The 25,886-nt window shown below is 42.2% G+C and overlaps 1 protein-coding gene across 10 annotated transcripts in view; it reads left to right on the forward strand.

Annotated features, from left to right (window-relative positions):
* Positions 1 to 1,007: 1,007 nt before the first annotated feature.
* The window catches only part of LOC119181250 (mesoderm induction early response protein 1), a 60,972-nt gene continuing 36,093 nt past the window's right edge, over positions 1,008 to 25,886 (forward strand). For 4 of the 10 annotated variants that reach the window (XM_037432448.2, XM_075875857.1, XM_075875860.1 and 1 more), the window contains exons 1-5: positions 1,008 to 1,041; positions 1,773 to 1,797; positions 10,573 to 10,706; positions 14,242 to 14,647; positions 16,744 to 16,817. In XM_037432448.2, the coding sequence (XP_037288345.2) occupies positions 1,033 to 1,041; positions 1,773 to 1,797; positions 10,573 to 10,706; positions 14,242 to 14,647; positions 16,744 to 16,817 (648 nt within the window). In that variant the 5' untranslated portion in view covers positions 1,008 to 1,032. The other 6 variants (XM_075875859.1, XM_075875858.1, XM_075875862.1 and 3 more) reach the window with 6 other exon arrangements.

Consider the following 25,886-nt stretch of genomic DNA (forward strand, 5'->3'; position numbering starts at 1 on the left):
TTTATATTCTCCGTCTCCCTACTCGTCCGCCCTTGGAATAATAAGTCCGGTGATTCCCTCCCTAATTACGGGACCAGTGACAGTTATTTACAAGAATATGATAGCAATTTATCACATCTGTAATTGGAGATCTCTCGTGTTTTCGAACTCATACGTTGGTTTTTTACTTTTTCTGATATGCGGCTTTTTTGCACTGTTCTTTGTGCAAAAAATTGGGATTGGGACCGCGCCTGCGGCCGCCGGCGCACTTCCTTTCACGGGACCCGGGGCGCATCATATGTGAAGACCTTTTTGTTTTTGAAAGTAATCTGCATTTTTAAATATAAATAGAGATTGCTCCACCCCGTGCCAGCTATCTTCCACGTCCTTGGTCATTTTGCGCCATCTATGCCATGGCGAAATAAATACTTCATGGGGGCACGGGCCGAGCGTACCAGCCCCTGGCTACGCTTCTGCTCCGATTCCCAAATGAAATTGTCCGACGACCGATTGTTAGTAAACAAGTGGGCAGGGCTCGGCAACCAATATTCTCCGCCAACAAACGGTGCCACAAAGTAAGGCTCTGTTTGGCAACCAATATCGCTGGTTATTAGTTGGCCACAGACGTTGAGCCACTATGCTGGGCAAGTGCTCTTCTCGTTCGCAGAATACGCAGTTAGTAGCACGTATTTATTCACTATTCATAGCACTGCAACAGTCTACATGCGGCATTAGGAGAAGAATAGTTAATTATGCAAGACAGCAATGATCTCGCGCTCGTCTGCTACGTGCGCTTCGTCGTCTGCAAGCGCCGCAGCTGCAGCGCCATGTTGCCAGTTCAAACAATGCTTTTGCCGCATTGTACAGCGAAACTCACAAAACTATATGGGCAAATAGTTAGGTAGTACGTGTACAAAAAATAAATGCATAGATGGTAAATATAACACATTGGAAATGAAACTTTTGTTATAACTATACGGGCCGAAAAAAAATTTAACCACAGTCGTTGCTGGCGGCCTCGTGCGGCCATTTTGTTGACACCCAGCGGGCAAAATGGCCGAGGTTTGTAAGCGTTATTTACCCTTCGATTCTCGTCGCGAAAATCGCTGTTTCACCCTCAGGCGGTCCGAGTAGTATCCGCAGTTCAAGCTCGAAAAGGGCTAAAACTCCCGCAGTTTTTCTTGGTCGCGTCGGGCCCGTTCTTGTGTTAGTTGAAATCGCCCAGAACCGCGCGCTTTTTTTTGTTCTTATGCGCTCAGCGCTTTGCCCATGGCTGCTTGACAGTACCAGGATTCGATGCATGAACTCGAGCGCCCCGTCGGGCTGAATAAACCCCGTCTCGTTCCCTACGGCAGGCGCTTAAGACGTTGACAAACGCCGAGCGCCGTGCCGTTTGCGTCACTTCGCTGACGACAGGTGGGAAGGCTTTTCGAGCGCCTACTGTACGATTCGAACCTCGACCGCAGCTCGGAGCGCGCGCGATTGGGACGACCCTCGTTGAGATAGGAGGCTTTCCCCCCTTTCATCGTCATGACTAGCGCCCGTAGCGATAAACCAGTTTCACGCCACGGCTTATGCTCGTTACCCTAAGCTCTTGGAAGCGACAGAAAAAAAAAAAGACGTCACCTGAGAGACGATACTAGCAGACGCCCTCTCGGTATTTGCGAGAGGCTCGCTTTTACGACCACAGCATGTTTTGTAGCGCTGACGCAGAGGAGACGTGACGTAAGCCGCGGTGCACTCTCTGCGACGCATTGTTATATCGTGCAACTTATTTCTTTTTGCCGTTTCAGGCCAATACAAGTGATGGATCCGCTGGTGAGTGGGCTTTTGTTTTTCGCTCGAAAGTTCGCCGAGTTAAAGGGCGCGTCTCGAAACTTCGACGTTTGCGCATTGTTTTTTTACAGTGCACTCGATTTTGTTTTTGCAAGCTGGCTTGGATGCCATCGTGGTAATTATTTATAGATAACGTCCGCACTACTGATAACGTGTGCTTAGTTAACACTTGCAGTCTTACGATCGAAAGTAGAGATTATATAAGCCATTATTTTCTACCTAGTTTTGTAGCAATCCTTTAGTAAACCCGATCACAGCTTTAGCACACCCTTCGATACATGGTGGCCATCTGATGAAGGAAGCTTGTTGCATCGATATGGGGAAAAAGATTTCATTTTGCATTGTCTTTCTCTTGCCGTCTTGTGCACAGATCATGCCTGGGAGCAGCATGTCTATGCTTCGCTATTTGCTTGTGGATCATCATGGTCCTCACAAGTAATATTTTGCTTCTACATCTACTCGTTTTATGTTTATGACCTGAAAATGGTTCAGTAATGACTCTCTGGTGTTATATCTCTGGCCAACAATTCCAAGATAAAGTGATTAGTGCTAACATTGTTTTATAAGAATGCAGCATTAGTAGTGATAACATTTCTTTAGGCACAACAATGCCCTGTACTGCAGCTCTGAGAACAATTTGGTCTTGTAATTTGAATGTTAGGGCACTCATGCCTGCTTTATTTTGTCATTTACGATCGTGTGAAACTGGTGTAACTTTTCTGAATAGCGTGTCATTAATGATTTGGTTTTCATAAATCATGATTTGGAATAATAATCTCACTGTTGCTGTAATTAGCGTTGAGGTCCCAGGTAATGCATCTCCATAACTGTTCATTTTTTGGAGAATAGGCCTAATCTTTAAAGCGGCTTTTGAACAATTAGGGTCTTGCTATGCATTGAGGGGTCTTGGTAGTTTATTCAATGCACTGCATCTAGTGCTGGCTTGTCTTATGAAATTGTCATATGTTGATGATTAGACATGCGAGAGAAGTCATAGCAGTGCCAAGCAAAGTCCGTTTCCCGATTTTGCCAGCAGATCAAAATGTCCCGTTAAGTTCTGGAGCTCAAGCTTGTTCTGCGATTTTACTGACCTGTCAGTTGTGCTGAACAACGAAGTTCTACATGCAAATAGTGTTCTTGGTTCATCTGTGCAATGACGGCCAGCTGTCCAGAGCTCACGATAATATTTTTACTAACTTTTAAATTTTACTTTTGTTGTGTCAATCTTTATAAAAAAAATTCTGTTCATACACACACAAAGACAGTCTTTTTGTAGTTGATTAATAAAGGTAATGTTTCAATTGTGAGTTTTTGCATTTTGCAAGTTTCTCGTCGGGTGTGGGCAACATCTAAAGGTTAACAGTTGTTCATAAAGCGGACATGCATGTTACAAAGGGCACGTACTATAAAGGTTAAACTTAAAACAAACAAAGACATTCCAACTGTAACTTCTTTGACATGAATTATCATACTTTTATGCAGTCAATCATCTCATGAACTAAAGAATTTCGAGAACTTAATTTTCTTTGAGTGTCCAGTTTCATTCAGTTAACACAGTCAAACGTTCTTTTAACAACAGGAAGTTTGAAAGAGCAAACAGCAGCTCACGTTTTTTTTTGTGTGTGTGGCATTGATGTTAAGACTGTACGAGAGACTTTTTAAGCCATTCGGAGGCTGAATTTGCTTAATTGGCTTGGAAGGCTGATGAATGTTGTAAATTTATATCTATCTCAATGAAAACATTATTGCATGAAATGCTTTCATTGAAAAGCATGATACAAGTCAATTCTATTGTAATTACTGATCAATTAATAGCCATGTCAGTTGATATTTCATTAATATAATTTTGTCTTGTAATGTTAATTTCTGAAGTCTTTATGTTTACATCAGTTTAAATCCAAAGTTTTGGTACTTCTAAGAGAAGGTAAAAAAAGCTGAAATGACCTTGAAAATAAATTTACCATTACAGATGTGTGCTATTGATTGCTCTTATACGCTGCTGTTATAAGTTTAGTGATGTGACTGCAATGACAAGTTCAGTTATGGTCTGCAGCTTTAACAAAAAATTGAAGCTGTCCAACTGAACGTTGTCTAGTGGAAGCCAAGCACTGATGTACTCCTCTAACTATATTACAGACATTAATAGAAGTGGCAGAACTTGATGAAAATTTTGAAGTAAATCAAGTTCAGTTTTCCTATATAAACTCTGCTCAAACAACAAATTAAAAAAACATTTGTAATGAATGTCTCTAATGCGAACTGACCGAGTGTGCCTTTATGTGGCAGTATACTGAACTAAAATTAAGGCTGTAGAACGAATTCATTTGGCGCGGGTTCGAATCCCGGCTGCGGCGGCTGCATTTCCGATGGAGGCGGAAATGTTGTAGGCCCGTGTGCTCAGATTCGGGTGCACGTTAAAGAACCCCAGGTGGTCTAAATTTCCGGAGCCCTCCACTACGGCGTCTCTCATAATCATATAGTGGTTTTGGGACGTTAAACCCCACATATCAATCAATCAACGAATTCATTTTGTTGCATGGTAAGTACATGTACAAAAATTTTAAGCAGCGTGTGTTTAGTGCTATCACATTTTCACAGTAGCATATGTTTAACGTAAGCTGCTGTTGGTTAATGAGATAGGTACAGTAGACTGCTCGTCATTGATCGCATAGCCCCGCGCGTCAAGTGAGATGTTCTACGGAAACACCTATAACTCGTTTAGAGTGCCTTCATATGAAAAGATGCACCACTCGTGCTTTGTAAAAGCTAAAGTGGCTCCAGGTAAAGTTTAACGTGCATAGGCTTAACATTTCGGGTTGTTGCCCATATAGACTGTTTTACGGAAGACATCAGGGTGCCGCAATGTAGGGCTGTTAAGCCAATGTTGTCTTGTGTGTTGCGAAATGAATTAATAAGGTCGTGAAACATTCTCTGCCTTACCCCAACCGTTTTCATGCGTAACTGTCTGCCATAACACTGTTTAGTTAAATATACTAAGCACAAAGGTTAACAGGCCACTATGACGGCACTCCAGGCCGTCCTTCAAATAATTTATAGCCTTTAGATTCTTCCACGCGACCACGCTTGTAGGTTTCTGTCAAAAATTTTCACTTTCACACTTACTTCGTGAACATCCCTATATTTCAGATTGTTTTATTTTTTGTCTTCTTTTTGTTTGTTTATAATTATTGCTAACTATTAATCATTTGATTAGTATATTTTGTCTCCGACGTTAATCATTGTCCACTGTTTACAGTGCAGACAGACTTTTGTTATGAGTTTTCATTTTTTTATATTGTCATACTTCTATCTGCGCATGTCAAATTTATGGAGCTATCAGATTATGTATCATGTAATTATATTATTTTTACATGTCTATATTTGGATCCTTACTTATGCAAGGCCTTCGGATCTTGATTGTTACTTCAATAAGTATTACTTCAATAAACTCACTATATCTTAACAAAAATAATGTCATGACAGTTTGATTAATGTGTCTTATAGCAATGAGTCCTAAATTATTTGTACATACATATCTATCAGGCCTGAAGTCTTTCATGCACTCTTGTCACATAAATAGAACCGTTTATTTCTAGCAAGGAAAAATTATTGTTTTGTTGCGGCTTGTGGGAGGAGGCATGTTGAACTATTTGTCGATTATAGTAGTGCCTTCAACAAAGTCTCTATATTCAACAGTATGCTTCAAAATGAAGATAATTTCACATGCATTTACTATCATGATTTGATTCATCAAAAGGTCAGTGCATCTGCACTCATAAGTTAGGAGACACTACTAGCAAAAGCAAGCGGTGTACATAATTGTGTACAAATTGTCCCAGAGCATTAAGGTGGAAATGAAAAGTTGGCAGAAGTACCATAGCAGCATTTTTGACATGCTAGCGCGATGTTTCAATGGAGAATATCCCAGAATATGAGTGACCAATAGAGTAATTCAAATAATTAATATTTCTGATGTTATAACAAATTTTAAAAAATTAAAGTTGTATCACTGACTGGAAATGTAAATAAGTTGCTTTAATTTTTCTCTATGTAGAACGTAGTGACAATCTTCGTGTTAAATTTGACCGGATTGGAAGCCATTTGCAGTGATGGAAGTGTTGCTCCAATCGCTCCAAACAGCTCCAAAAGAGAAATGCTGCTCCAAAGAGCAGTATTTGCTAGTAACTGCTCCAAACCTGCTCCAAAAGGATGTTGGCAAACTAAAAAGAATGAGCTTTAAGCGAAACCAAAAGCAAGCTGTATACACTGTCATCCTAGTATGCTACTCAGTGGTGTAAATCCAGAAAAATCTCAAGAGGTGTCACATATCAGGTTATGGTGTCCAATTCATATTTTTAATATGGGTTGTATTTTTATTTATATAAGAATCAAATCATACTTTCAGATAAAATTTTAAAAAAAATGAGCATGGGGTCCAAGCTCTAGCAGTCACATTGTTCTATTCAGTCTCTTCTTTCACTTTTTTTTTTATTTCCATAGTTCAAACAGCTGAGGGGCATTTAACACTAGTACGCTGTAAAAGATAAAAAGCCCTTTAAAAAGTTGACTGCACTATACTCAACCGTTGACTCAATTATATCACGTGCTAAAGTTAAATCTTAAGTGGGACACTTGCAAGGGGTGTCCTCCCCAGCCTTAACACTAGAAAAGTCTGGACTCTCTTGACCCCCCCCCCCCCCGCCCCATAATTTAGGCCAACTCTACTGCTTGTATACCAGCTGCATACTAGCATACGGCATGTTTAATAATATAAATATTTATTAGATGCTTAAGTGATGTTTTAGACTTCAGGACTCATTAGAAACATGCCTCTGCTCTGAAAACATCAATAGCAACCCTAAGCTTTAGCATTTCTTTCTGCTTCAGAATCTGCTCTAAAAATCAAAATGTCGCTTTCATCACTGCATTTGGCCAACTGTATTGCCTTGTGTACATGTTTCAGTGGGCACAATCGAAATCGCGCTTTTCCTGCTGTGTTGAAATCTTTATCTCGTTGCAATAAATGTGTTGGTGTTTCACAGGCGCCCTGGAACTCATTAACGAAAGTTATGCGCTCTGAACACCACTATGCATCCTTTTCTTTTACTTTCGCGCTTGGAGCCAATTTGACACCTTTGGGAAGGTAACTTTCAGCATATTGTCATTGATATGAGAAAGCCATATTCACTACCACATTCAACTTTTTTTTGAGCTTCACATCTGTGTAATCAGCTAAAGCGGATGCTTGGACATGTCGGTATGACATAGCAGAAAGCAACAGCGCTAAAAGACAAAGAAATGGAAAAAAAGGAAGGCACAAACAACAGCGCTGACTTACAACAAAGGTTTATCCATTACCACCACGTAAAATATACTTACGCAGTCCAAAAGCGAAAGAAGGAACAAATGGACAACGATAAAATGAACAAACTATCAGCATCATCCTCACTAAGCACGCACATTGCGCGTACAACCATCTGGGAGATAATCGTTTTCCTTGTCTGAGAAGGCAATTGATTCGTTTTGGACTGCAACCCGCCACTGTGGTCTAGTGGCTAAGGTACTCTGTTGCTGACCTGCAGGTTGCGGGATCGAATCGCAGCTGCTGCGGCCACATTTTCGATGGAAGTGAAAATGCTTCAGGCCCGTGTGCTTAGATTTAAGAGCACGTTAGAAAACCACAGGTGGTCGCAATTTCCGGAGCCCTCCGCTACAGCATCTCTCATAATCATACCATGGTTTTGTCTCGTAAAACCCCAGATATTATTATTATTATTATTATTATTATTATTATTATTATTATTATTATTATTATTATTATTATTATTATTATTATTATTATTATTATACTTCAGATACAAGTTAAAAAGTTGACAAGATCTATAAGTGGTCCCTCACATGCCGGTCTTTGCAGTTCCGAGTTTGCTTATGCTTGTGCTTTGTGTGTAGACATACAGCACCATTAGTAAAGCGATTATTAACATAAACCCAGTGCTCAGGGAAAACATAATAGGCACAGTTTTGTTAAGTTGCCTGCCTAAAATTTGAAACACTTTTTTTCTAATTATTTTTGTGATAGAGATAAGCTGATAGAGTATGCTGTTTGAAAAGTTCAGCAATTTACTGGTGATAATTAGCATTTGAATTTGAAACCCCTAAGTGCATCACTTGCTGTTAGAAATTAATTTTATTGCACTTTTCAAAACGAATGCCCTATATCAAATAGAAATACATGACATTCAAAGGTTTGCAGCTGGTATCGCATAACTTAGCATGCAACTTGAACATTTAAAAATTTACATAATTACACTGATCACCATAGTGCTCTAACGTGGTCGAAAAGTTAGATGCGAGTTCTCTCCATTCTATTATCTAGTTTATTTATGGGTACTTGCTCTATTTAGTGCCTGATGTAAAATTTCTGTATGACATTTCGGTTTATACGCTGTTTCATTGTTTTTGGGCTTTGATCGACCCAGTATTTTAGATAAAAAATTTAACCATATTGTGTAATTCAGCAAGAAACCAAGCTTCACATAAATACTCAATTTTCAGCTTTGTGTGAAGATTAGATATGGTCTTAGGAGGCATCCTCTGTTATAAGATTACAGTCGGGAACAAATGCTCTCGGCCTTTCTTGGTTTGTGGTGCTTAGAGTTTCGTTAACCTTTTTTCACATCACTCATTGTTCATAGACATTTCGTACATCTTATCTTGTCGGCACCACTTTATATCTGCTTTGTTGGCGTTATGTGTAGATATCTTGGCATTAAACGTAGATTGTTTTCACTGCTGAAAACTTTCATTAGGTCATAAATTACGCTAATTCCTTTGTTTGATCAGGGACTACACTTTTTTTTCAGATTTGACCTTTCAGTAACCTATGTTGTTATTAATGTAAGGACAAGGTAACATATTTGCCAGATGTTTGCTCAGCAAGCTATATCGTTGCCATATTCTTCTCCTTTTGTAATGAGAGACTTGGACACGATTGTTCATAATTTGTTAATGAAATGGGATACTGAGGATAATTGTTTCAATTCGAAGCAAATTCTTAATCAGTTTAAAGTGATGAAACTGTTTTTAAGAACTCTGATTTTTCTCAACTCTCATGTATTATATTAGCTATCGTAAGAGAGAATGAAGCTCGGAAGTAAAATTTTTTTATGCATCTTGCTGAAGATCTTTCTCTAGTATTTTGGTGCGCAATTGCAGACATCAAGGATGTTTTCTTAAGTATGTTTCAGTGCTATCCACGCTACTTTTAACTGAACGTGCTGATCGATGTCATTAGATCACTGATTGCCGGTCGCCAGACACCAGCAGCACTAGCCGCAGAACAACTTTTGGAGGCACCCGTTCCAGTTCTCGACGAACTTCACTAAAAACTGTATGAACAGTTGAAAGCCCCGCCTCTTCGCGCTGCAGTGGAATGTCCTATAATTGTCTTTATAGACTTTTTTCATGTGATAATTAATTTTTTTTTGCGTGTGTGTGTTTTTTCGCCTTTATAACTTTCCTCTTCTCTCTCCTTCTTTCTTCCCTTATTTCCTCTACGTCTCCCCTTTCCGAAGCAGCAGGCAGGCTTTGTACCCCTATGGTTGACAGTTGTCAGCCTGTTCCCTCCCTGTTTCTTCTGTCTTCATGTTCTCTATGTACTCAAACCAAATAATAATAATAATACTTTTAACTGAATGTCTCCTAGTATAGTCACTGATGATTTCGTTTCATTGCATTCATTAGCCTAGATTTCAATCATACTTGTGGCTTTACAAGGTTTGTGAAGGCTTTAATTATAAATTCATCTGTGGCTTCTAAGAAAAGTTGCTCTTTAATAATAAATGACTAACTCGAACCTAAGGGGATATTGAAATCAATTACTATTGTTGGTGAATACTTAATTGGCTCATGTGTGGAGCTTGTAGATTTCAATGACCTATGAAATTTCGATGTTCATTTGAAACAGGCTTATTAATGGCATATTAGATTAGTAAAGTCTTCTGCATAGAAGCTGAAACGTCTTTTAGCTCCATTGCAGAGGAACTGTTCTCTTTAAATTTAAAAAAAGTAATGATAGATTTTGATGAAACTTGAGGCGTTTGTGTGCATTGGTGTGTTGATTTTATGTACACAATTACTTGTTCAGTATAATACATTTTTTTTAAGAAATGAAAAGCTTCACGGGCTTTCTGGAAGTAAGGTTTTTCCAAAACTAGTTATCGAGTAAACAGCAGTCTCTCTCTCTACAGCAGTCTGTAGAGAGAAGTGTATGTAGCGAATTCTTGCACACCATTTTGAACAAAAGGTATGGTATGTTGAACATTCGCTAGCGAGTTGATGGCACGCTGGGATATCGTTCATAAAACTTATATATCTTGAAAACTGCCATGTTGTACAATAAAAATAACTTATTTGAAGTTCGTACCCAAATATAAAGGAAGGCAGTTTAATTAAAATAAGGATTAAGAAAAAAACGATCAAGAGCTTTAACTGCCCGCCCCACTTTTGGTTGGCCCTGTAGTGTTGTGGTGTGATAGTTAAGGTGCCAGCAGTACTCTTACCACTCTAGAAGGGGCTGAATTGTTTGTAGCTGTGGCCTGCTCTCTCACCATTGACTTCTAGTGAGTAATATACTGGCATGCCTTGACGATGTAGTTGCTGTGTACATCTTCCTCTGCATATTCAAGTTGGCGGCTGTCCTCATTTGTCTGGGTTAATTGGATTTTCCGTAAGTGTGTCCACATGTCTGTCTTCCAGGAGACAGTGATCAAGACTTTGATCCTTCCGCTGAGATGCTTGTTGATGATTACGACGACGAGAAGACTCTAGACGAGGAGGAGGCTTTGGAGAGCGACGACGCCAGTGACGACGAACTGAACACACTGCAAAAAGTAAGTTGCTGCGCAGCTTTGTCTTTTTTTTTCCTCTGAACTGAATGCATTCGAAACGTTACTGTCACGTGGACACCCTTGAGTACGCTTTACACACTACCTATTGGGGCAAGGTACATTGTCATTTTTTAAATACAGATTGATTGGTTACACTTCTGGTTTTTACACAGATTGATCAATCCATCAATCAATTAGACATTAGATTATTGTTGTGTATTATGCATATAATGACCAGTTATTATTACTGTATACAGGTAAGACACTAAAGCTTTTTTAAAGGTTGTGACAATAGCCTGTTTCTCAATATAGCTGGCTATTATTAAACAACCAGCCAAATAGGTAAATAAAACGAAATATATGTTACAATAGCTTTGTTACTAATGCACAAAAAGCGTTCTTTTTTTATCTGTTGTATCAGTTACTCTTGTAAGTTGTGTAGGTGAATGTGAACAAGTTACTTTTGTAAGTAAAATTACCTGGATGATGTGATGCTACAGTGTAAAATGTTCCGTTGTTTCACGGCAGTAAAAGAAAAAGAGTGCAACGCAAAGTCATTCCTCATGTAGGGTGTGTATATCGGTTCAGTTAAGGTAGACTGCAGTGATTATGCTTTTCCTCGTTGTTTTCTTAATCCGTTGTTACCTTTTTTGTGCTTCAGCTGTTTAGGATATGCAGAGAGTCTGACATTGGGACTTGGCGGGGTGGGGAGTGGCAGCGAAATTAATGCATTGCACTAACAGAGGGCACAAAAAAATTTTCCTTTTCTTAGTCCAATTCTTTTCGTGTCACTATTACAGTGACGATAGTCTATTTACCAAGTTATCATTGTCATCGTGCTTTCCACTGCAGTACAGAAGGTTTCTCCCAGTGATATCTAAGAAGGCTGTTTTGTACGCATTCTATGATAGAGTAGAACGGAATGTCACTATATGACGAAAGGTAGCCGCACAGGTTAGATTGAGGTTCATCTGTCGATCAGATGCGAGCATAGCAACTGGAAACGGTAGTGCTGTAAGCCATTTTGTTCCAGAACAGGCATAACATGAATGTACGCATTCTGTTTGATAGAGCAGACACAAAACAGCCTCCGGACGGCTTTGATTAGATTGCTTTGGAGCCTGAAAATTGAAAGGCCTGTTTTATGTCTGGTTTACTCCAATCCTGCACTTATAGTAAAACTCCTGACCAGCCACCTACTGCCAAATGACTTGTCGAATTGTGATACCACTAAGCGTCCACTCAAGGCATCATCACAAATAAATTGTTAATGTCATTGCAATCTTCAATTTCAAGCCTTCAAAAATAATGCCTTCCAATATTCATGTTCAGCTATCATAATTTCATCTTTGATTATGTATTGAAAACGTGTCTGAATTCCCTTTGCTCGCATTGGCTGTTTGCTCTCTCTCGTGATGTTTTGTCTTGGTAACGAACATTATAGTCTTGATTCAGGAGAACAAGAGAAAGCAAAATTAAAGAAAAAAAAATTGGCCCCGTATCTGCATGTAATCTGCAAATGTCGTCGAAAGACGATAGTCTTAAGTGTGGAGAAAGTTAAGAAAACATTTATTTGATGTTCTGTGCAAGAACATTGGTGAATGGTATTCCGGAGGCGCTGCATTTGAGTGCCTCGAGCGTGCAGCGGAGGCGAACGAGCACAGCAAGTCACGTCACACGTGAGACATGCGCGCCATCTGGCAGTATTTTTTGGAAAACAAATTGCGTGGCCCTGAGACGGACGTGCGCGCCCGTCTCAGAGGTGATAAGGTGTAGAACGTAAGGAGACGAGTAGGTGCCACCACCATGTCGTCTTAGCAAAGCGTAGGAAACACTCGCTTCTTCTTGCAAGCGTTGCATGGTCAGCGCAGCATCATAAGCACTACGGTCCTTAGAATTACTTATGTATGCCTTTTCTCGTAAAAAAATAAACATGCAGAATATATGTGTTGTTATGGTGCTTCAGATATGTGCAATAATTGCTTTTTCATTGACAATCGCACACGTATGAACGCTGATTCTTGAGCAACATTGGTGGGTGCTGCGTATGGGGTCGGTCGTTTGGGGTACCGGCTGGTGCTGTTTAAAGTACCCGGGTCACGGTAACGGTGGACAAACAGACAAATGTACAGACAGACTGACCAAAGTTTTTGCGTCGAAGGTCCATCGTCTTTAAAAAGAAAATAAACCTTCTTAGCGCAAAGACTCAAAGCAAATAGAAAGCAAATTGAGACGTGGAGGGCGAAAGCGAGATAAGTGGAAAAGAAAGGTCAGTACATAAAGCTGGCACTTCCCTCATCTCTAGCCTGTAAATAGAGAAAGGGCCGGCTTTATCAGCAAAGAAAGCAACCAAAAGCGTTTGTCCTTTTGTATTCTCCTCGTGTTATTCAGTTACCCAACAGGATTACAGGGGAGAACAGAACACAAGAGCTTGGCTAGAGGGGAAAATACAAGGGAATGGGGAAAAAAAAAAAGCCAAATGAATTTGAAAATGGGAACAAAGTTTGTCTGTACATTATAATAACATGAAACGGTGAATGCATATGTTGCAATAGCACTCCCATCAGAGGAGTCAGATGTATTGTCATCGCCGTCACACAATGGCACCTGAGCCCATGTTGTGCTAAGTGTGCATTGTTTTGCATGGGCCTGTGTGCGTCGTATTTGCTCTCAGGGAAATGCCCCAAATTGTGATGCGCCATTTTTATTATGAATGTGCATGACATTGCACACTAAATACAGCTGCATTGTGTCTTTTTTGTGTGCCCAAGGCTTGTGATCGTGAGTAGCGTTAACGGAGATCTTCACCTCAAATGTTACTCACCAAAAGTTACTGCAGGCTGGAAATAAAAAAATACCCGAACCTCAAAGAAAAGCTTGCAGATTCTCATGAGGGACTTGGCGTATATAGGCTTTGTCAATGCAGCGGTATGCAATGCAGGTGTATCCAAAACTGATAGCTAAGCCAGTAAAACAGCCTGTCAGAAGGTGAACAGCCAGAAGAATAAGTTTTCTAATCGTTGGAGGACAACTGGGCTTGTCTTTTTCTTTTTATCTTTTTCTGATTGTCCGAGTAGTGTCCTGGTACAGTTTTATTGTTCAAGTGCGTAGCCAATTATTCATGAGCATATTTATTACAAACTCGCAAAATCGAGGACTTGTTACATTAGTCTAAATACTCTACTTCAAAACATAGTTTTTATCAAGCTGAGCCAAACAAATGTTTTTTCTTGTTTCCTTCCTTACCATTATAAGTATACCTCATTCAGTGTTTTCAAGCAACATATTTGGGCATACTTGGCATGTTAGTATTTGGTTTTTAGGGGCACTTCTGATAACACAAACTCCTGGTGAGACGAACAAATGATCATGATTCCTTCAAGTACGTCTTAAAGGGAGTCCACTGTTTATCATAAGGAATACAATAAAGTTGAAAAACTAAAAGTAACGTTTTCTATTCCGTCCTTAGCTTTATTGTTGGTTTTTATAGTTGTTACTAACAAAACAAAACGAGGCCTTAAAATTTCTCTCCTTTCAGGAAAGCGACATGCCACTAGAAGACCTTCTTGCCATGTTTGGGTACAAGGATGGAGAACGGGTCGGTGGTGAGCCCGAGTCCGAGTATGACGATGAGTCAGATGAGGAGGAAGAGGACGACGACGATGTTGCCTCGGAAGTCCCAGCGGAGAGTACTGCCCCGAAGGTGGCAGCAGTGGACAAGCCAGTAATGGAGGCACCAAAAAAAGAGCCGGTGCCAATGCTGGCACCTAAGGAGGCACCCTCCTGCGCTGCCACACCCACCCTGGCACCGCCACCATCTGTCGAGTCCAAAGTGGCGACGACCATGAAGACTCCGTCCCCCGTCACCCGAGCTACACCCACGCCTCCCCAGCCCCCACCGAGGCGTGAGCACCGGACTACATCCACTGCTCATCTCCTGCGATGTGAGCAGTCAAACGCACTTAGTACTAGTATACCCGCTTTAACAATATATAGTTTATAACAATATTTCGGCCATAACAATCAGAAGCTGCTCCACAATTAACTTTAGTATGCTTTCTTGGTGAAATAACGAACTTACAGCAGGTTCTCGGGTCATTTCGCTATCGCTTGGCAATCATGGCACCAAGTAGCCTAGTTAGCTTAAGTAATTAGCTTAACTCTTTCATTACCATGCCTATCCAAATCGATCACTGCTGATCGATGCTTTTGTATAGTTTATTTTGGCATGTTAAATTTGTTTGTTGTGCACCTAGCACTTTCTAGTAGTTAGTCTGGCCACTTTCAGAATCAATTGGAATTTGCCCATTTTGGCAACATAGTGATTTTTAATAGACTTTTGCGCGAACCAATGTGCGTGTATTGTTGGAAGAGTGCACTAGGCTGGCAAACTTTGCAGAATTGCGTGCCCCTTGCGATTATGCTACAATAACATCGAAGTTCTGCTATGAGAAGAACCAATGCAAGCTAAAGTATTGTTATAAGTGGGCTTGACTGCACTGCAACACCCGATTCGACACCGTGCGCATTCTGAGCTAATATAAAAAAATTTACGCTGCTTGCACTGATTTGTGCATGGCTGGGGCAGAACAAAGCTGGTTTTGGCTTTACTAGGCATATGTGCTGGCAAACTTTGCAGAATCGCGTGCCCCTCGCGATTATGCTACAATAACATCGAAGTTCTGCTATGAGAAGAACCAATGCAAGCTAAAGTATTGTTATAAGTGGGCTTGACTGCACTGCAACACCCGATTCGACACCGTGCGCATCCTGAGCTCATATAAAAAATTTTGCGCTGCTTGCACTGAGTTGTGCATGGCTGGGGCAGAACAAAGCTGGTCTGCACTCGGCTGGTTTTGGCTTTACTAGGCATATGCGCATTCACTAGCTGATGCACGAAGTGTTCATGTGACGACATTGTAAATCACGAGTAGTGGCTAGGTATTAATAGGGTTTGATTGGCTATCTCTTCATTATTATAACACTAAGCAGCTTAACTAGAATAAGAGGCTAATTATCCTAAGTTGCTTATTTTATGCCCGAATTCAATTAGCTGATTAGCCTTATCGGCATTGGACTTGCTCTTGTTAAGATTAGCGCAGCGCATCTTGCTGAGCTTGGCATGTCTAGGCACACGAAAATCTCAACTCTGCTGAATTACAACTTATTAGGTTTTTACTTGAGTAGCTTAATTATGATAGCTAAGTAGTTTTTACTATGCTCAACTAGACTTAATTAGACATGGCTATGATTAACTTGACTTGTATAGGCACAGCTGTGCTGAGCATTTGCTGACTGTTTGTCTGTGCTGAGCATTTGCTGACTGTCTACTTGGAGAGTTGGGTATAACAGCTCTGCTGTAAGAAATGCAACCTGTGCGAGTTGGTGAGTTGGCATCTGTGAAATAACCTCATGATGCAAGTACTGGACTGTGATAGAGACATTAAAAGAGCTATTCAGCATTAACTGTGCTCGACAGCTGGCACTGCTAAATCATCATCATCATCAGCCTGGCCACGCCTACTGCAGGGCAAAGGCTTCTTCCATGTTCCTCTAATCAACCCGGTCCTGTGCATTCTGCTGCAGAGTCTTAAACCAGTTTAGAGCGATAAATCATCCTTTGAGGACTTCGTTGTCAATAATTTCACGGTTAGTGGTTTGTTATTAAGAGGCAAATAAAGGCTAGCGTTCCAGAGCTGAAATTTTTTTGCTGAAGCCTTCTCACTGATGTGTTAGTGTCACACCACAGTCGATATGGAAACTTCAAAGTGGTATTGTCATTTGTCTTTTGTTTCTACACCTTTTCTTTTTGCACCTTTACTGGCTTATCTGTGGGCTTTTCACCACTATAGGGGAAAAATTATTTTTTCTTTTGTATTCTCTATCAACCGTCTGGCGAATGTAGGTTAAGCTTTGATGATGAAAGATTTGGTACTTTTCGATGGTTGGTATATTGCTGGGTGTGATGCTTCAAACTTGGCCGATTTCGTGGTGCCCATATATCTGAGAGCACACTGTCTTTGGTACCTTCTGCTTACAGCTGTGTCTCATGCGAGTGAATCTTCAAACTCGGACTCCGACGAGGACTTCACGCTCGAGGAGTACTGGAAGAAGGTGAGAAGATCGGTTTTTAAGAGTACTTATCTAAATATAATGCAGCTGCGATTAAAACGTGAGTGGTAAGTGGAAAGATTCAGAGAAAAAGAATGAAGTTTTCACATTAATAGTGAACCAATTAGCTGTTAATGTGACAGATGCACCATGTATGTCCTTTTTTGTCTGATAAAAAATTAAACAGGAAACTATCAAGCAACTTTTGCACAATGTTACCAAGCATCGTTGTGATTTGCCTGAATAATAGGAAACTGTTTCTACCACTCAACTATTGTTATTTACTCCATAGTCGAAGGACAAGATGGCTTTTACTCATTTTGTCTTTCGTGTCAGAGATGTAGAGAAGCTTTAAAGAGAACTCCAGCAATGCTGAAATTAATGGAAGTGGTAAATGTTTATGATTGACACCAACACTGATATGCTCAGAACTTGACACAGTTGCCCTGACAGAGGACTTTGTTCATTACACACGAAAACGGGAACTGCATTGTTGTGTTTATGGGCCACATGTATGAGAGGACATTTGACATTGTACCATTTATTTTTATATACCAACAGCAGGATTGCGAATTCGTAAAGGAAAGCGAATGGAATTGTTGTCGGTGTCTGCTTATTAGCTGCAGTTTGGTTTGTGAGGACACGATGTCATGACTTAGCAGATACAGGCTTGTGATGCTGAGGTGGATGTCATGGTATTGAACCCCAGTGGCTGTGGCAAGATTCCAGTTTGGGTGGAATGAAAGAACATTCGCTTAGCGTGGTATTCGTTTTCACTAAACAGCTTCAGGTAGTAATCGTTAATCGAGAGCCAGGCTTACGGTGTTTCTCATCACTCCCTGCATAGCTTTGCATTTAAAGGAGACCAATTACAGGGGCCCTGCAACAGTTTTCAAGTAAATTATGGAATGGCTTCATTAGGAAAGCTTATTGCCTCATGAATCGACTGCTGCAAAAATGTTTGGAATTCGTATAGTACTTGCGATGTTACAGGGATTTGCTGTGCGCTTTAAGCACTTTTCCTTTTCTTTCATACCACCGAGTGCACTGAAAGCAACGCAGGCAGATCGATGACAGAAGGTGCAGCATGCTTCGTTACCTTGAGCATTTTTTTTTTCATTTTTTTTTCTTCGAGCCCAAAGCTTACTTTCAGTGTGGCATCTTGCGGAAGCGACGATAACTACAGAAATCACGATGCTGAAATTAGCCAATGGCCGTCGAATAGGGTGTATGGCGCAGTGACATGGTCAATGGCGTCATTCGTAGAGAAAAAAAGGAGTAACTTCTAGTTGGTTTTGATGATTCATTGTAAAGTTCAGGCTGTGTGCTGTGCTGTAATGTATTGTTCGCATGTTCTCAAGAGCTTCGTCCACCGATCAGCAACATTTAGTGATCATGCTGAAAAGTTATTACAGTTAAATCTGCTTATAACGAACCTCTGTATAACGAATCCCTCGATACTACATCGTTTTTCTATTCCCCGTTATTACTGCACAGAAGCACGTGTATTTGCAACCTCTATGTAACGAAGTAACAGCAGGGGACATCCTTGATATCATGATTTTTTGCCGCATGCAATCTAGAAATTTCATCATTTTTGGCACGAGCATGCATCTTTCGCGGTCGCCCCGCCGCTGATGAAGCGCGAAGTGGCTGCGGCCCTCTCTTGGCCTCGGCGACTCCCAGGCGAGAGCGAGTGCGCATTATTGCGTGCAGGTGTGTGTAAGGTGGGCAGGTGGGCCTGCGCCCCTCGAACCAGCATAGCCGGTGTTCTTTCCGCCGCAGGCGCATGCGCGGTTGTGCCTTACCCCTTTCTCCAAACTAAGAAAGAAAAAAAAAAGATAACTTTTTTGTTGGCATTGCCACTCTTCGATCATGGCGGAAATCGCACTTTAAGTGACACTGGTGGTGCCACATTGGGCTGTTTTACTTTTAGCGTCACATATGTAGGGCCATGCTGCATATATGACCCTGCCACGGTGGTCTAGTGGCTAAGGTACTTGGCTGTTGACCCGCAGGTCGCAGGATCGAATCCCGGCTGCGGCGGCTGCATTTTCAAAGGAGGCGAAAACGCGTAGGCCTGTGTGCTCAGATTTGGGTGCACGTTAAAGAACCCCCAGGTGGCCGTAATTTGCGGTGTCCTCCACTACGGCGTCTCTCATAATCATATGGTGGTTTTGGGACGTTAAACCCCACATATCAATCAATGCTGCATATAAGAAAAGTGCTTTACCGAATAGTTTTTAGCGGTATCCGTGTCGTTGCGTCTTTGTTTTCGATGCCGTGCGCGCATGCACGGTTTCACAGCTCGCGCATGGAATTACCCTTGACAATGTTCAGCTTTGCTTGTTTTTTCTTCTTTTTATTTATTTTTGTTTTTTTAAGTGGACAATCATGTTGTTACTACCAAGGAGATGTCAAATTAGGTGCTGATATCAACTCTCCGAAACCACGGTGGCGACGACAGATCTTTGGAGGTCGACTTGTCACGCGCCTTGCCATCTTGCGTGAGTTCGCGGGACCATAGCCTTCGCAATTAGCCGATTAGCTCTGGCAACACGACATTGTGTTGAAGGTAATGCAATGAATGCGATAATCATAAAAATGAAGTAATGCTGGCAACTAGCTATTTGGGATGTGATACCACGGAACTCCTACAAAACGCTCGTGTAAGGAAAAACGACTGCTCCTGGGAGAAGTGCTCTTTTTACACAGTCTCTTCGCTTTGCGAACGAACCGATGCTTGCCGAGACAACATGCGTGCCAGCGATCGTGACCACACCCTTAAAATCAAATTTCACAGTTGCTATAGCCAAGCTTCCCCTGCGTTTTTCATGCTCATGGGTGGTTTTCTCTCTTTTTGTGCATTTGACGACAGTCCTAACAGTTCTATCTCGCCGGGGATGTTATCTTAAGCGGCCTCCAGGCTATAGAGATGAGCCAGCTCATTTTATCTCTGCTTCAGCAGCACTTGAGCGCTTTACCCGCTCGTAATAGTTCTGATGCGTCAGGGCATGTTATCAATTTGGACTTGTTACAAAACATGACGGTGACGGCGAAAACCCGCCGAGAGTGTTCATGTTGTTGCTATCGCAATAGTAATAATGTAGTTTCACACTGCTAAATAAGTGTTTTGGGTGAGCCCTACCTTTGGTTCTCTTTTTCTTTAATTTGCACGTTTATTTTTCGAATTTTCGTACCGAGCCTGCATATTACGACATCCTTTTTATAACAAAATGTTTTTTTTTTTTTTGGAATTTGTCAATTTCATTATATCCAAATTGAACTGTAAATGTTAAAAGCTCCCCGCAGGGGCGCCTGCGCAAGTAGGCGTTTGGTGTGTAGCGACACCACGGACCCGAGCTAACGAGGGGGGTTTTGACTCCCTCCAACGCCTAGCCGTGCGTGGCTTTGCCGTGTCCGGGGAAAAGGGGATCCTGGGGGTTGAGCCGACGCTGGGTGATTGGACCTTTAAGGCCCCCCGGCAGAGGCAACACACCCCTTTGGCCCCGGCTTCACGTAGATAGAAGGCTCTCCCGGATTGACCCGCCCGGGGGGATTCGGCAGTTGCCTTTTCCTGTCTCCACCTCACATCTTCGTCTTTTCTCTCACTTTAAATCTTTCCTGTCCTCTACTCACTTCCTTTGACTTCCGTGTTTCTTGGTGGCAAGGGTTAACCCTGTGTGGCTATCCTACCTTGGATACACCATATTCGGTTATAGTGGTGGCGTACAGCTGGCGTCTGCGGGGCCTGTACTTACAGACCCTGCAGCGTCCCCTTGTAGGACTTCATGGTGGGTGGCTGGCGCCGCTGCCGAAAGTAAACATTTACATATGGCTAGTTCCTTCCCCCCACTCCCTGATCGCCCTCAGAAAAGAGGGCGCACCGATGAAGTCTTCCAGTTTTTTGGTCACCAGAAAGTATTTTTTCCCCGATTCCACGTTATCCGCGCTGACACACCCGGCAAATCAGTGCGAACACTTTCACCTTTTCTAGTATCAAAGTCTTTGACGGAAATCTTTGGCCCAGGATATAAAGCATCGAAAATGGCAAGTGGTGACCTCCTGTTGGAGCTCCGCCACCAGAAACAACATGAGAGACCGTCTAATCTAGTGAAATTTGGAGACACCAAAATAATAGTAACCCCACACCGAACCATGAACACCACCCATAGCGTTGTTTCAGATGATGACCTGTTAGGGCTGACAGAGGCCGAACTCTTGGAGGGTTTCAGCGAACAGAATGTCATCAACGTGAAAAGAATTAAGGTGAGACGTGATGACAAAGAAGTCCAGACTAAGCACCTGATACTCACCTCCAATTCAAGTGTACTGCCCGACTTCGTTGAGGCTGGGTATATCAAGCTTCGAGTGAGACCATATATACCGAACCCTCTCCGATGTTTCAAATGCCAGCGGTTCGGCCACAGTTCACAGAACTGCTCAGGCCGCCTAACTTGCGCGAAATGCAGTGCTGAAGAACACACATCAGATGCCTGTGAAAACTTTCTTCACTGTGCGAACTGTAATGGGGAGCATGCCGCATACTCACGGTCATGCCCGTGCTGGAAAAAGGAAAAGGAAATTGTCACAATTAAAGTAAAACAAAACATTTCATTTAGGGAGGCACGAAGGCAGGTGTCCTGCCTACCAGAAACCAGCTTTGCCGAAGTGGCCCGTCGGGGAGCAGCGCCACGACGGCCCCCGGCGCCTGTCTGGCACACGCGTAGTGAGCCAGCGGTGATGCCATCCGCCCCCTCGGCGGTTGCAGCCAGTGCTGCTCCGCCATCCAAGAAAGACCCACCATACTCCGGGCTGGGGGCCGCGAAGGCCTCTTCTTTTAAGGCGAGGCCCTCAAAACAAACGCAGCGCTCGCAAGAGCGCGTGTCCAGCGCCTCTCAAGAGGCAGTGGACACAACACCTAGTGTGAGGGCACAGCCAGCGCCTAAGGATCGGCGCGACTCCATCGACCGATCCAAAAAAGAAAAATCTCATGTCATGGCCCCTGGAAAGGGTCCGTGAGCTAACTTTCCATCCTTGAACACACAGCACAAAACACATCTAAAATGGATACATAGATCTTACAGTGGAATGTGAGAGGACTTCTCCATAACCTCGATATTATTACTCCAAAGGTGCTGTGTGTTCAGGAGACACATCTCAAGTCCACACAAACAAACTTTCTAAAGCATTATGCCATCTTCCGCAAAGACCGTGACGACGCTGCCGTTTCGTCGGGCGGTGTCGCTATAATAGTTGATAAATGTGTTGCCTGTAAGCAATTAAACCTCCGAACTTCTCTTGAGGCAGTTGCTGTCCGAGCAGTGCTGTTTGGGAAGCTACTAACAATTACCTCTATTTACATTCCCCCGTGCTATCAACTTTCAAAGACACAATTTCAAAGCTTCATTGATGAACTTCCTCCGCCATATATAGTCGTTGGTGATCTAAACGCCTAATAGAACACTTTCTGCTTTTGTCAGGTGCATGTCTACTAAACAAAAAAGAACCAACATATTATAGCACTACACACAACACATACTCTTCTATAGACCTGAGTATTGTCTCGAGTACTATAATTACGTATCTGGAGTGGTTCGTTCTCAAGAACCTCTTTGGGAGTGACCACTTCCCGATTATGTTGAAGTTAACAAAAGAAGATACATGCTTGCCTGACTTTCCTCGCTGGAACACCAAGTCAGCCAACTGGGAACTGTTTCGAGAAATTACATTTTTAGACGGAGATGAGATTGCTGATTTTAATATAGACGATGCTGTAGCATACCTAACAGCTTTTATTATTGACGCTGCTGTGAAATGTATCAAGCAAACTAACGCAATGACCAATAAACGTCGCATCCCATGGCGGAACGACGATTGTCGGAAAGCGCGCAATAGACAAAATAAAGCTTGGAGACTACTTCGAAATTACCCAACGGCTGAAAGCCTCAACAATTTCAAACAGGTCAAGTCCCAAGCCAGAAGAACGCGTCGCGTTGCAAAGAAAGAAAGTTGGAATCGGTACATCTCCGGTATAAATTCTTGCACCGACGAAGCAAAGGTTTGGAATAGGGTAAACAAGTTAATGGGTTGGGAGTCACACCGCCTACCCTTGGTAAGTAGCCGAGAGGAGAGCCTGGAGGAGCACGGACTGCCTAGGCGAACACTTTGAATACGTCTCAAGTGCATCGCACTACACAGAAACGTTCTTAAGATTCAAAGAACGCGAAGAGCGGCAACCCCTTAAATGTAAACGTCCATCCAGGGAGGCTTACAACTGCCCATTTTCATTAGCTGAACTTCAGGCATCTCTTGCGTACTGCAACAACTCGGCGCCAGGTGGCGATCGTATAATGTACGAAATGATCAAATATCTTCACCCAGAAGCACTAAAAACACTCCTAACCCTCTTCAATACCATGTGGGAAGCTGGATATATTCCATTGTCATGGAAAGAAGCGATAGTCATCCTGGTGCTGAAACAAGGCAAAGACCCGTCCTTGGCCACCAGCTACAGGTCAATAGCGTTAACAAGCTGTTTATGCAAACTATATGAGAAAATGTTAAACCGGCGCTTAACCCACTTCCTAGAAAGTAACAGTATACTAGACCCCCTTCAGTGTGGTTTCAGAGAGGGGAGGTTGACAATAGACCACCTTGTTCGCATAGAGACATACATCAGAGATGCATTTATTCATAGGCAGTTTGTACTTTCGGTATTCTTAGACCTGGAGAAAGCGTACGATACCACATGGCAATTCGGGATTCTACGCGATCTCGCCGCCATGGGCATTCATGGGAACATGCTAGACACAATTAAATGTTATCCGTCTAACCGAATCTTTCGCGTAAAAGTGGGAAATGCTCTCTCTAGATCATTTACCCAAGAGACTGGGGTTCGGCAAGGGGGCGTGCTTAGTTGCACACTCTTTCTTGTAAAAATGAACTCCCTGCAGTCAGTCATTCCAAGCGCGATGTTTTATTCTGTGTATGTTGATGACGTGCAGATGAGTTTCAAATCATGCAATATGTCTATCTGCGAATGACAAGTGCAGCTTGGAATGAATAAATTCTCTAAATGGGGGGTGAGAATGGTTTTAAAATAAACACCCAGAAAAGTACTTGCGTACTCTTCTCCAACAAACGAGGGGTAATGCCACTACGAAATATTGCGATCAAGGCAGACCAACTCTCTGTGAGTAGTGAGCTTAAATTCCTAGGAACCACTTTAGATTCTAAGCTCACGTTTATTCCCCATATTAAACATGTAAAAATGAAATGTCTGAAAGCGATGAACCTCCTAAAGCTCCTATCACGTACAACATGGGGTAGTAATCGGAAGTGTCTCTTGAAGTTGTACAAAAGCCTTGTTTGGTCACGCCTTGATTATGCCTCTATAATTTATCATTCCGCAACGCCAAGTGCTTTGAAAATCCTAGACCCCGTTCACCATCTGGGTATCCGACTGGCAACCGGTGCTTTCAGGACGAGCCCGATCCAGAGTTTCAATGTAGAGTCGAATCAGTGGTCACTTCACCTGCAGCGATCCTATAGCAGTTTCACTTATTTTATAAAGGTACGCGCAAACATAAAGCATCCTTCTTATTCAGCTATAAACGATATGACCGCTGCCACCCTCTACCATAATCACTTGCAGCGAGAAAGCCGTTCTCTTTGCGTGTGAGAAGCTTAAGTGAGGAAATGGGTGTTCCGCTGCTAGAAATTTATCCTATGCCCACAACAAAACATTTATTGCCGTGGCAGTGGCAGCTCATACATTGTGACACTTCCTTTGCCGAGATCACTAAAGATGCACCAGAAGCACATAATAAAATGCATTTCCAACAACTCCAGTCCAACTACTCATGCGTAGAGTTTTGTACTGACGCTTCTAAGTCGCATGCAGGGGTGGCTTATGCAGCCGTCAGACCATCCTTCTCGGAATCCGGTGTGCTGCACCCGGAAACAAGTATATTTACGGCTGAGGGTTATGCACTATTGTCGGCTGTGAAGCATATACGGAAATCAAACATACAAAAATCATTTATATTCACAGACTCGTTTAGCGTCATAAATGAATTAAGATCTGTTCTCAGATTCAGAAATCCGGTAATAATTGAGCTGTATTTCGTTCTGTGTACTGCGTATATGTCCAACCAGCATGTTACTATTTGCTAGGTACCTGGCCATAGAAGCATCGAAGGCAATGTGTTAGCTGACCAAATGGCCACATCAATTATATTGCGCGCTATTAACCCCACCGCTACTGTCCCTGCAACAGATCTAAAACCCTTTCTACGTAAGGAACTGCGAAACCACTGGCAACGCTTGTGGGACACAGAAATAAATAATAAGCTTCACTTTATTAAGCCGCGGTTGGGTTACTGGCCCTCCGTTACGAGAACACCGCGAACTGATGTCCTATTCTGTCGCCTCAGAATAGGACACACTTATGGTACCCATAGCTTTCTTCTGACTGGCGATGAACCTCCTACTTGTGGTAAATGCGGCGACAGGCTAAGTGTCCTCCACGTCCTCCAGGAGTGTCCAGAAGCTGAAAGAGAGAGAAAGAAATATTTTGCTTTAGCATACCGTTATCATCTCCCTCTACATCCTACTATGTTTCTCGGCGAAGAGCCGCTTTTCGATGCAAAATCAGTCCTTGGCTTTCTAAAAGATGTAGTATTGAATGTTTTTAGCCCAACAAGTTCATAGCGCATCCTCTGTCTAGAGGATGCCGCTGTGATAGCAGCTTTCATTAAGCCCAGGCCTCCATGCTCTTGTTTAAGTGCACTGCAGAGGCACTGGTGCTCCACGCCAAGTTTTTATTTCATATATGTATCATTTTTAAAGCATTTTATGTCTCCTCAGCACACATCATTTTTAATTGCCATTATTTTACTTTTTATATATTTTATGCACCTACAGCGACTGTTTTTAGGCCCATTTACAGCCAGATCACATCTGTTTTACCCATACTGCATATCGCACAGTTCATTATCATCGTTCTGGCGCACTTTGGCCACATCTGGCCCTTGCGCCAATAAACTCCACTAATCATCAATTGTTAAA

This window comes from Rhipicephalus microplus, chromosome 10 (genome assembly GCF_043290135.1).
Source record: "Rhipicephalus microplus isolate Deutch F79 chromosome 10, USDA_Rmic, whole genome shotgun sequence".
NCBI classification, from domain to species: Eukaryota; Metazoa; Arthropoda; class Arachnida; order Ixodida; family Ixodidae; genus Rhipicephalus; species Rhipicephalus microplus.